This window comes from Protopterus annectens, chromosome 9.part0 (genome assembly GCF_019279795.1).
Source record: "Protopterus annectens isolate FY-2018-M chromosome 9.part0, PAN1.0, whole genome shotgun sequence".
NCBI classification, from domain to species: domain Eukaryota; kingdom Metazoa; phylum Chordata; order Ceratodontiformes; family Protopteridae; genus Protopterus; species Protopterus annectens.
The window spans coordinates 954,767,223-954,779,722 of NC_056743.1; the positions used below are offsets into that span (position 1 = coordinate 954,767,223).

The 12,500-nt window shown below is 43.2% G+C and overlaps 1 protein-coding gene across 1 annotated transcript in view; it reads left to right on the forward strand.

Moving 5' to 3' along the window:
• Window positions 1-12,500, forward strand: part of KIF27 (kinesin family member 27) — a 1,524,306-nt gene that overhangs the window by 1,143,842 nt on the left and 367,964 nt on the right. Inside the window, exon 15 of the mRNA XM_044083686.1 lies at window positions 5,810-6,016. Within this exon, the coding sequence (XP_043939621.1) occupies window positions 5,810-6,016 (207 nt within the window). The remainder of the gene's footprint in view (window positions 1-5,809; window positions 6,017-12,500) is intronic.

Sequence of the window (12,500 nt, forward strand, 5' to 3'; positions counted from 1 at the left end):
AAGATAGACCTTCTAAAGACCCAGGCATTTACAGACCCAGAGGTCTAACCATCCTAATATGCAAAGTCATAGAAAGACTTATCATGGAAGTAATCAGTCAGGACATAGAGAACCTTCAAACACTGGATCCATCTCAATTTGAATTTGTTAAGAACGGGTCATGTTTCCTCAACGTGGTGGACTTTTTTGAAAAGGTCTCTAAAGCAGTGGATGAAGGCAAAAATGATACACACTGCATAACTCAACCTGGCTAAAGCTTTTGACAAAAATTCTCCACTAGGCATAGTAGAAAAGCTACATAAAAAAACTGTTATCCAGTGGATTTGCCAACTGGCTCACAGATAAGACCCAATAAATCAAAATAGGGAAGTTATCTCTACAAATAGAACAGTTACCAATCAAGTCCCCCAGTGTTCTTTGCTGTGACCTCTCCTGTTTGGCATCTGCTTTTCTGAAGTAAAAACCAATATCAAAGAGCTCTGGCTGATTAAGTTTGCAGATGACTTCATACTAAAAGCAATCATTGAATCCCCAAATGACTTAGCCATCATACAAGAGTGTTTGTCCCAAATAAGTAACTGGTGCCAAAATCATGGACTGAAAGTAAATGCCATAAATGCAATATTGTATCCCTTAAGAAGTCCTCTATTTCAGGGAACTACCACATTGACAATATGCTCCTAAGAGTTGATCCAGTTGTTTGAGATTTGAGAATGTATGTTGACAGTGACCTAAATTTTGACCAACATGTGTCCATTGTTGTAAGAAAGTCCTTCACTATGGCACAGCTTATAAACAAGGCATTGTGTCTAGATCTAGGGATGTCATTGTACCCCTTTACACAACCCTCATTAGGCCAATAATTGAGTATAATTTCCCCCTTCGGCATGTATCTGTCCAGACACATGCAAGAACTGGAATGCCCACAGAGTTGCTGTACTAAAAGTATATGTGAACCACTATACTGTATCCTACAGACTGCTAAGAGGTGACCTTTGTCTTGCATACAAGGTGTGATGTACCTGCTCTGGGCCAGTGATCATTGAGTTTCAATCCTTAACATGGACATTGGTGAGGGGTAGTCACTTGGAACAGAAATAAATACAGTATTTTCAGATGCAGCTCTCTGCACCAAGCGCAATTTCCCTTAAGAATACACAGGGAACACACTCAGTCCAGGGGGGTGGGTTTCCCTCTCTTTCTCCAGGCCCCCAATAAGACTCCCCACTGACACAACTGTAGAGTTGAGTCCTCAGCCAAGTGTTCCAAGCCAAGTCCTCTACCACCGTCTCTCTGAAACAAGTGCTCTGTGTCCCTGCTCCAAGTAGCTGACACATGCACACACTGAGATTTGATTATCACACACACACACACACACACACACACACACACACACACACACACACACACACACACACACACACACACACACACACCTACCTGGGAAAGGCTGGCACAGATTTACTAGCTGTGCCCAGGCTATAAGGTAGTTCCACTGCCACCAGAACACTCTAAAGCCAGCTACTCTAAGGCTGTTACAAGGGTACCCAATTATGCTGAGTAAATTAATAGTAATACAAATGGTAGTATTTGACCAATGCAGCATGGCTTTTAGGAGAGGCCACGGTGTCACCAAATGTATATAAATATTCTCAAAGGTTAAAATATTTTCTAAAAGACCAGTCACAATGAAAAGTTTAAATATATGTAATAAATAATAAAATAGCATGAAAATACTAAATATCATTTTTACAGTAAACACCAGAGTTTCACAGGAAGTATTAAAAATAACACAGGTGGAAAGATTCACACAGATGCAGAAAATTTCCTGACTGATCTAAAGAATTACTATTCTGTAGTTGCTTAATAAAGCAAGGCAAGATGAAGTGGGTAAGAGGTTTTCCTTCTTGGTCAGGTTTTAAAAGCAGACTACTCTGAGACTTCTGTCTCATCTAGTATTAAAACATCATTTCACTGCTGGATTACAGAATGACGTCACATACATCTGGTCATCTGACTCTGGTTCCCACACTACCCCCTTTGCTAGAAATTGAATCATAATTTAGCACATATGTGTTACTATACGCACAAATAGAACTTTGCTGAGATGTGTTATACAATCTGGAAACTATAACAACCTTTGAAAACTTCCACCCTTCCAGGGTAGCAATTAGTTCACCCCTAAGGACAAAACAGTAGAATTCCTAGTCCTGGTTTTCAGAGATGTTTCATCTCTGGCTGCAGTCAGAACTGTAAGATACAATCTTTATGGCCTAAACCAGGTAATTTAATTGCAGACTATTTTTCAAAGTTAGCTGGACTGAGATTAACCTCTTCTCTTCCAGTATCCTCTGTTGCAATATATTCATATCAATGGTTACAATCCAGTCTGACATACAAGTGTATTTCTTTTCTGCAGGACCCACTGTTGGTCATTTTTTTAACACAAGCAGCTTTACAAATACATTTTCAACACAAACATCTGTACAAATCAGTTTGATATACAAATGACATATACTTCTTTACAAAACTCCAACTAGCTGTCCTGGCATATGTTACACATCCACTGCCCTGTTCTCTTGCCATAGTTAGCAATATCTCACATCATCACGCAAGGCATCCTCCAACCCAGTACTGATGGATTTACTATATGTCAGCAAGACAAATGGCATCAGATGTACTCTGGCTAAACCTCTTCTGCAACATAAACAGAATGGTTTGGAGGGACAGGTATTTCTTTCAGAAGATACTTAGGGGCTCAGGAACAGCCTCCCCATCAACATAAAACAAAGTTCATCCATGTCCATATTCAGGCTCAAATTGGATCTATAGATGGGAAAGAGACAGAAATGTTGCCTGTACTACTAATGGGCAGAGGCAGTTCCTAAATGCTTTATCTCATGCATGAGTCCCTTCAAATTATCTATGGTATAATCCCAGTTATCCTCATTGGGGTAATATATAATTATTGATCACAAGGTAGGTAAGGGCAGTCTTTAACCAAATGGGATGGGTTAATTCAAGCACAAAAAGGGAAATTGGTTAGGCTTGAAATGGCCCATGATGGCAGCTAACCTAGTACTAACCTACAAATCTATAAAAAAAAAGTTACCTGTGAAGGGAGATATGAAGAATAAAGGATCTGAAGAAAGGAAGTATACTGCATATAGTGTGTATAAATTTGAATAATTAAGAAATGTAGTATTTGATATTGTACATAGATTGTAAGAGAAGATGGGATAACAAGGCTGACAAATAGATTTAAGTGTTATGGTAGGAGCACGATTTACATGGAAAAGAGGTTACAATGAACTATTGTATAATAAACAATGAAAATAGTAATAATCCAGGAGGCAGAATTCACAAGAAACACACTATTTTAAAACACACCTTTTAAAACTTTATTCCATCCATCGCTTTCGGCTAGAAAATACCAGCCTTCTTCAGACATTCAAAAATCATGTGACAAACTCTTTTATAGCCCAACCCAATCACTTGAGTCTTAAATGCATAGCGGTATAATGTATTGCTCTGTCATGTGGGGACATACTGGCCTGTCACTCCTCAACACTGACTGCATCATAGTTTCCTGTTCCTTCCCTTGCTCTCCAGCTTCAAGTGAACATTTATATTGGTTTCTGTGGAAGGCTCCAAAATATCTTTAAATGGCACCTGACCAATTGCTTACCATTTCCACAGTTTTCTCCTTAATTTGGATATCCATTGCTCTATCTTGTTGTGGTGCTTTCTGAATTAGATTTTCTACACTGAATCCTTCACTTTGCAGGTACTCCATAACCTCAGTTTCTATTTCTTTAACTTTTCCATTACTAGTATCCTGTTCTACTTTTTCTCTTTATCTTCTTATATTTTGTATTGTAAAGTTTTCCATATCCAGATTCCTTTGCCTGTATTTCTCTTTGAATATTTTTGGTGCTGCTCTTTTTGAATCGGCTAATATTGCTTTTCCTTTGCTTAAATATTACACCATATTAAATCTCATTTTCTTTCCCATGTCCATATTTCTTCTTCAGATGTTTCATGATTTTCCTGCTTCTCCTTACTTTATGGACTCGCTCTATCTTTCTGTGACATAACTTGTGTTAGACCTTCTACACCAAATCCTTCACTTTGCAAGCACTCCATAACTTCACCTTCTTTTTTTTAACTTCTATTTTTACTAATCTTCTTTTCTACATTCCTTTTTTGTGATATTATTTTCTTTATTGTGAAATTTTCCATATCTGGATGCCTTTGCTTGTATTTCTCTTCAAATATCTTTGGGAGTGCTTTCTTTATATTGGTTAATTTGGCTTTCTCCTTTGTATAGATATTGCACCATATCAAATCTCTCTTTCTTTCCCATGTCCATATTTCTTTTTTATACTTTTCAAAAATCTCTAAGTTTTGTTGTTTATATTTTTGCACTTCCTCAGATGCTTCTTTTTCCAAACAGATCAGTGTTTCTTGATCTGTATACTGTTTTTCACAAAACTATTGTATTAAAGAATACAAATTTTTATTTGAAGCTTCTGACAGTTTTTCTTGTGGAAGTATTTTTCTTTCCTCTATTTTCTCTCTTAATCATTTTGTATATCTTGTGTCTGGAAATTCTGGGCTTTTTGCTTAATAGTAACAATACATAATTTCTTTCTTAACCTCAATAGTCCACTTTATCGTCTTTTTGGCTCTTCTTTGGCCTATAAGTTTTGTGTTTTTTGTGGACTACTACTTCCTTCTGCAACAGGGGGCCTTCCTCCCCCTGGACCTGGCCTAGACCCATTGTTAGAATGTTTCCGTATTTTCAGGATTCTACAATGTCATCTTTTCCAGTCCTGGCACCAGTGTGCCTAGCAGGACTGGGCACTTTTTTATCCTGAATCTAGTGTGCCCAGCTATCTTTTTTTAATTTTAACCTACTTCTGTCCATGATATATGCTATATAAATACAGCCTATATTATCAGTGTCGCCTTGGTGAGATTTTGTGAAAAACAGGGTCCACCTTGTGAAGATACTCACCAAGACTTGAGGATGAATTCAATTTCAGCAGTACTACTCTCCCTTGCTTGCTGACTTTTCATCTCTCCATTCATGATTCCATGGTTTCAGTGAAAATGTAATGTAAAATTATTACATACTCCCTTTTACTGTAACCTTTCCTACAACAAATGAAGCAATATTAAAGTTATAGGACTGTAAGGTGAATGTGTGGAGGTAAACATTGTGAGTAGGCTGTTTAATAACATTACTACATATTTTCATTTGCACTCTGTGATTGTGAGATGTTAGAAACCTGTCCAGCTTTGGTTCTCCCCCATGGAACATGACGTCTTAAAAGTAAAGTTGCTGTGTATGTCAGACTTTAGTGGTAGTAACATCCTGCTATAATAAAAAATACTTCAGTATAAATTTGGGCTAATGTAAAATCAGTACCTTTTCCTTTTTACTGTAACATTTTCTGCAACTAATATGAAAGTTTCAAGATCGTAACTTATTGCAGAATTAATATTGAGATCTTAGACTGTCAGTCATTAAGTGCAAGCTTTCCTTCCAGTCAGTAGCTGACAAGGTACATGTGTAAGCATTTCTCACCATCTGTTGCCTGCATAGTCTGTTGAAACTATACATGTACATCTACCATGCACTGATCCAATGTTCTTTTACTAGCCAATTTACACGTGCATTTCCCAAAACTGTTAGTGTTCAAAATAATGACTACAAGTATATATATGCTTTTATATGTAAGTTGTATTTTTTTTTTTGTTTAAATCAGGAAATAATATTCTATCTTCCTTTTTTTATATTCAGGAAGAAAGAATTCTGTTCCAGCTGGAGGAAGGTATTGAGGCTCTGGACATTGCTATTGAATATAAAAATGAAGCCATTCAACATCTCCAGCAGTCAGTGAGGATGTCCACACAGACCCTAAAACAGAATGAGGCAAGTTTTATGGAAAAAATTGGTTCACTTTCACCTTCCGAAATCAGATCTCTCCTCTTCAGATACTTCAGCAAGGTATGGAATCATTCATATAACTTTCTAATATTAGTCTCAAAGATTATGACTTTAACACTGAACTCTGCATGGTTCTCTGACTTCAGACCTTTTCATTTTCCTCACCAATCACTCCAGTACCCATTCATGTCCATAGTCTCTAGTAGCAGCAAAGAAATTAAACCATGAGCTGCTACCTCAATGATGTGTCCAAACACAATTTTAATGGTTGAAAGCTATAAGTTCAAATTCATTGAATTTATTCCGCATTTCTACTGGTATCTTACTTAGTACACTGTACCCTAAATCCACAACTTATTCTTATCCATTTCTATGTTTCTTTTTAGCCCTTCTTTCTATTTCCCTTCTTAAACCTAATTCTGTTTTAACTCTCATCATGAATCCACCCATTTGATCTTACACTACGTACTCCACACCCTGTACCCCATTCTCCTAATTTCTCTCATTTGTTCCTGCTATTTCCTGTAATATTTTTTCCTACCCGTAGCTGAAGTTGTTATTGTCTGTCATTGCACTGTATACTGCCCCCCATCACTGCATTAATCGTCATGCATATTAAACATCTCTCATGGTCTTATTTTGACTAAACTTAGCTTTGAATACTGTGTCTTATAATCCACAAGATATGTTACTAATGTGATGATGTTGCGCTGCATTAAATAGTTGTAGGTTGTTTTCTGTGTGATACTGATATAGGTTAGAAGTCATGTAATTAAAACTGATCAGCACATCTTCCTGTAATGCCATATTGCAGAAATCCGTATTTTTGTACATATTTCTGATATAGAATTTCTGTGTATGTTTACTAGCTTGAAGCCAGCATAACACTCATCTTACGTGTATAAAGTCTGTCATAGATTATGTTCTTCATGTATTTTAATTATGTAATTAAATGAGCTCCACCCTGTCAGAATTTTCACATTTAATAAATGGAAATCAATAAAGGGTGAATAATGTCTGAGTAGGGTGATCTCATAAGAATATTTTTTTCTTCAGTAACTCATATGACTAAGGCTGTAGGCATTAATACCACTTAGCAAACCAAACTTTCCCAGGCTGCTTAGCAAACCAAACATGTAATGTGATCCTATCTCGCCTACATTCTCTACAGATGGGTTCGGAGCCGATCCTCGGCTCCGACTCGGCATGCTATACAATAGAACAAAGTCTCTTATTGGCTGAGTTACCTCATATCCCAGGATGCACCACTACTGCTTCCCCAGATCTCGTTTGCCACTTCTACAGCATAGACGTGGTCTCGGACTTGGCTGAGCTAAGTGCCTCTTAGTGATTATTTTTCTGTCAGAAATTTTGCTAAAACTTACCCAAAAGCTGTTTTAACAGCTACTTATTGTTGTGTGACTTGTGTACTTTAAAAATTTTGTGGAAAAATTGTATTTTTTTTGACGGCAAAGGATCCCGTTTAAGTTAGAGGGGCCTTGCCCTTGCCCACGCGCCTTAGTTAGAACTGTTTAACAGCTACTTATTCTGTGACTGTGTAGTTGAAAATTGTGGTAAAATTGTATTATTTTTGTTGGTGGTAAGTGATCCCGTTTAAGTTAGAGGGACCTTGCCCTAGCCTACGTGTTTAGTTTTCTCTTTGAAGTTTAGTATTGAAGTAGATAGCCATGTCGAAGGAACATAGGCCATCAGGATTTAAAAAATGTTCTAAATGCAATTATAAAATGTCCATTACGGACGACCATTCTTTATGTGTATACTGTTTGGGGCCGAAGCACCTCCAGGAATCCTGTAGTGTTTGCCACGCCTTTTCCTCTCGCATGCTCCAAGAGAGGAAAAATAAGTTGATTTTGAAAGGGCTTATTACCCCTTCCTTTGAGGAAGCCCTATCTTCTTCTTCTTCCCCGTCGAGGAAGAAAAAATCTTCGGCTCCGACCAGCCCGTCTAATCCGGCAACAAAAAAGTCAAGGCAGGCTTCTCCGTCGGCTCCACGGACTTCGGAGCCGAGGGCGGAACGGTCTGCCTCGATGTCTCCAGCCTCGACTCCTCTGGCTTCGGAGCCGAGAGCTCAGGCATCGAGAGGCGAGTCATCTCCATCGGCTCCACTGCCTTCGGAGCCGATGAAGGTTGCCCGCTCAGACTCTTCCCCTTCGGTGCCGAAGTCCACATCGGCTCCGAGGGAAATTGCAGTGGTAGTGGAATCTCCCTCGGCGCCGATACTTCTCGAAACCATACGGAGCCGGTCCGCCAGTCTTTCGGAGCCGGCGGAGAAGTCGACTCGGACCCAGTCGGTCTCTTCTCGGTCATCGAGGATGTCTGATTCGGATGTAGACAGGGTGCTTCAAAGGCTTTTTCAGTCTCCGGTCTTTCAAAAGTTGATCTCAGCTCCAGCCCAGTCGGCTCCGGAGCCGGTTTCCCACCCCGCCATCTCCATTCCTCCTCCAACAGCTTCGGCGCCGTTGGAGTCGGTGTTGGTGGAGCTGGTGGAGGTTGTCGGGTCGGTTCTGACCCTAACTCCAACCCCACCCTTCGGGTCGGTGTTCGGTACGCAGACCTCCTCTGTCGGCCCTGGGGGGGACGCTTCGGGACCGATCCTTTCAGTTCTGAGCCTCCCTCTCGGTGCGTCGGCAGCGGGAGTTCCGACTGCTGTTGTGGCCTTGGGGGTTGAACCTTCCCAGGACTCTGGGGGTCCCGCCTTCAAGGCCATGAGGAGTGCCTTGGCCAAGTCCTCCCTGGCCACTTCTACCATCTCACCACCACCTTCCCTTGGCACGGAGACTGGTTCCTTTGCAATCCCCCTGTCTCATGACAGCGGAGCCCTTGGGCCTGAGGTTACCCCCATCGGGGGTTCCCTTCTTCCTGGAGGTCCCTCCGAAACGTCTTCGGAGGAACCCCCGAGGAAGAGACAGTGCAAGAGGAAGCACGTCGACTCCCCTGATGAGTCTCTCACCTCGGATACCGACCTCAATGATGCGGAAGGGTCCCCCAAGTCATCCTCGGAGGATGTATCCTTTGCGGACATCTTGGAAATCCTTAAGCAAAGAGGCGACTGGCAGTCCAAACCCCCTTCTGCTAAGGAGTCGGTGTTCTTCAAGGCCTTCGGGGCTCAGCCCTCCGACTCCTGGTTGTCTCCGCCCTTCGATGAGCTCCTGGATTTGATCTCTCGAAGGGCGTGGGAACACCCGGACTCTGTTGAACCAGTGCCAGCTCGCCCCAATAAATTCCTTTTGGCACCCCCTGATAGGGACTTTCTTTCCAAAGGTGTGGCTGTAGATGCCTTGGTGGTGGCATCTGCCACCCAACAAGATGTGGCAGAGGCTTCAACCTTCGTCCATCCTCCTAATAAGGAGTCTAGGAGCATGGATCGGTACGGGAAGCGCACCCTTGCTTCAGCAACCTTTACATTAAGGTCTCTGAACTACTTGACGCATTTTACGAGACTGCAGAGGGATCTGGTCAAGGAGCTTTCGGATACCCTCTCCAGTAACTTACCTGAGCAGTTAGCCCAGATGGTTAACTCCCAGTTGGCTACCCTGTCCTCCCTATCCAACTCGTCCATGAGGCTCATTTCGTATGCAGCCAAAGGAGCGAGCAGAGCGGCGGGCACAGGTGTTGCTCAACGGAGACAAGCCTGGCTACGCCTGTGTCACTTTGCGGAGGCCTTTAAGTCTTCCTTTGCCGACGCCCCCTTCAATGGGTCCTCCTTGTTTGGACCCAAGGTAAAGGACACTTTGACTTGCTGCGAACAGGAGGGTAAGACTTTAACTGCCGTAGGGGCCCGGTTTTCCACTCCCTTCAGACCTTATCCCAAGGCTCGAAGAGGAGGGAAAATGTGGTTCCGTAAGTCTCAAAAGCCTTACTCATCGCAGCAGAGTGATTCCCCTTCTAGAGGCAGAGGAAGGGGAAATTTTTCAGGGAGACGCCGTCCCAGAGGCGGCGGAGGCCCCCGCAACACTGGAGACCGCGAGTCCTTTCATGGCTCCTCCTCCTTCCAGCATCCCTGAAGGAGTGCCCGACTGTGCAGCTCCGGAGCCAGTCGGGGGTCATTTTTCGAGGCACCTAAAGGCCTGGGAAAGTATCACTCAGGACCAATGGGTGCTCCGAATCATCGCCGGAGGTTACACCATTCCCTTCTCTCAACCCCCCCCACCATCCCAAAGAATCCCGGACCCACCACCCAGTCAACGGGATCTGGCAGCCATTGACATTTCAAAGCTGCTTCAAAAAGGAGTCATCCAACCTGTCCCCGCAGATCAGGCCGGATCAGGGACTTACTCAAGATTCTTTTTGGTACCAAAAAAGACCAGGGACTTGAGGCCCATTTTGGATCTCAGCAGGTTAAACCGATCAGTGAAAAAGTCCAAATTCTGGATGGTCACCTTGCAAACCATTCTCCCGCTTTTGGAGAAGGGTGTTTGGATGTGCTCCATAGATCTCAAAGACGCCTATTATCACATTCTGATAGATCAGGCGTCAAGGAGACACTTGCGCTTCAGCCTAGGAGACAGTCATTTCCAGTTCCGTGCACTGCCCTTTGGTCTCACCACAGCCCCCAGGGTGTTCACCAAATGTTTGGCAGTGGTGACTACTCACCTGAGAAGTCTAGGATTCCAGGTGTTTCCATACTTAGACGACTGGCTCCTAACTGCCACCTCAAGGCATCTACTCTTAAAAACTCTAGCAGCCACTATCTCCCTAGGCAACTCCTTAGGAATCACCTTCAATTGGACAAAATCCGTATTGCTGCCATCACAGCGTATTCTGTTTATTGGTGCAGAAATAGACTCAAGGCAGATGCGAGTCTATCTTCCTGTGGAAAGGATAGCAACACTGCAGTCTCAGGTTCGGGCGTTACTCCTCAGACGTCGCGCTCCAGCAAGAATGGTCATGCAGCTGTTAGGTTCCATGTCAGCCACCATTCTTCTCGTCCCCTTGGCAAGGTTGCATATGAGGATACTCCAGTGGCTCTTCTCAGTCCAGTGGTCTTATCAAGACCTCCCCCTCAGTCACCACATATTGATCACAGAGACGTGCAAACAGGATCTTCGTTGGTGGCTTCTTTCCTCCAACCTGGATCAGGGGCGACCCTTCGTTCCCTCATCCCCCTCAGCCACGTTGACTACGGACGCCTCCCAGACAGGGTGGGGGGGACGTTATCTGGACAGGTCGGTCCAAGGCACGTGGCACTCCGACAAGAATCTTCTCCACATCAATATCCTGGAAATGAGGGTGGTGCGTTTAACGTTGCAAGCACTGCATGATCACCTCCCCCAGGGGACGATTGCCATTCAGTCCGACAACATGTCAGTAGTCTGGTACTTGAACAAGCAAGGAGGGACCAGGTCTTACCCCCTTTGCAGAGAGGCCATGAAGGTATGGGATTTGGCGATTGCTACCAAACGTTTTCTAGTGGCAACACACATTCCGGGGACATCCAATGTGGTAGCCAACAGACTGAGCAGGACTATTCTCTCCCCTCATGAATGGTCCTTGAACGACAGAGTGGTAACACAGATTTTCACGAGATGGGGAGCCCCATGTTGCGATCTTTTCACAACTCCCCTCAATGCAAAATGCCAGCAGTTCTTTTCTCTCACTCCAGTTCCGGGGGAGATCCCCAAGGATGCTCTGGTCCAAGCTTGGCCCCCCGGTCTGCTATACGCCTTTCCACCAATTCCCCTTCTCCCCAAGGTGATTCAGAAGGCGATTCACTTGGAAAGCAAAATGATTCTAATCGCCCCATACTGGCCTCGTCAAGTCTGGTTCCCCTTTCTTTACAAGTATGCATGGGAGGGTCCCTGGTTCCTGGACCAAGTTCCGGACCTCTTGACACAACAGTCAGGACAGCTCCATCAGTCCCTCCATTCATTGAAGCTAACAGCTTGGCTACTCCTCTTCCGACCATAGTTAGGAGCCATTCTTTCGACCCTGAAGTCATGCATATTTTGTCCTCGGCCCACAAGACTTCTACTAAAAAGATGTATAGCAGTAAATGGAAGAGGTTTGCTATTTGGGCCCAACTCCAAGGATTAGACCCTATGACAGCCTCGGTGTCAGAGGTTCTCAAGTTTTTAATTTCCCTGTTCAACCAGGGTTGTTCGGTGTCTACCATCAAAGTTCAATTGGCAGCTATTTCCAATTTTCACGAGAACGTAGAACCACCTTTAATGAGCAACAAGTTGTGCAAAGCTTTTATTAAGGGAGCTTGGCTTCTACGGCCCCCTGTATCTCATCCCGCACCACCGTGGGACCTTAACGTAGTGTTAGGTGCATTAACCGCACCTCCCTTTGAGCCGGCAGCAAACTGTGACTTAAAATTTCTTTCGTGGAAAACTGCCCTTCTAGTTGCTATTACATCAGCCAGGCGAGTTTCAGAACTTTAAGCCTTATGTGTCAAACCACCATACCTGGTATTTCACAAGGCTAGAGTATCTCTTAGACCAAACCCATCCTTTATACCAAAGGTTTGTTCTAACTTTTGTTTGCAACAATCACTGGAATTACCGTTTTTTTTCCCTAAGTA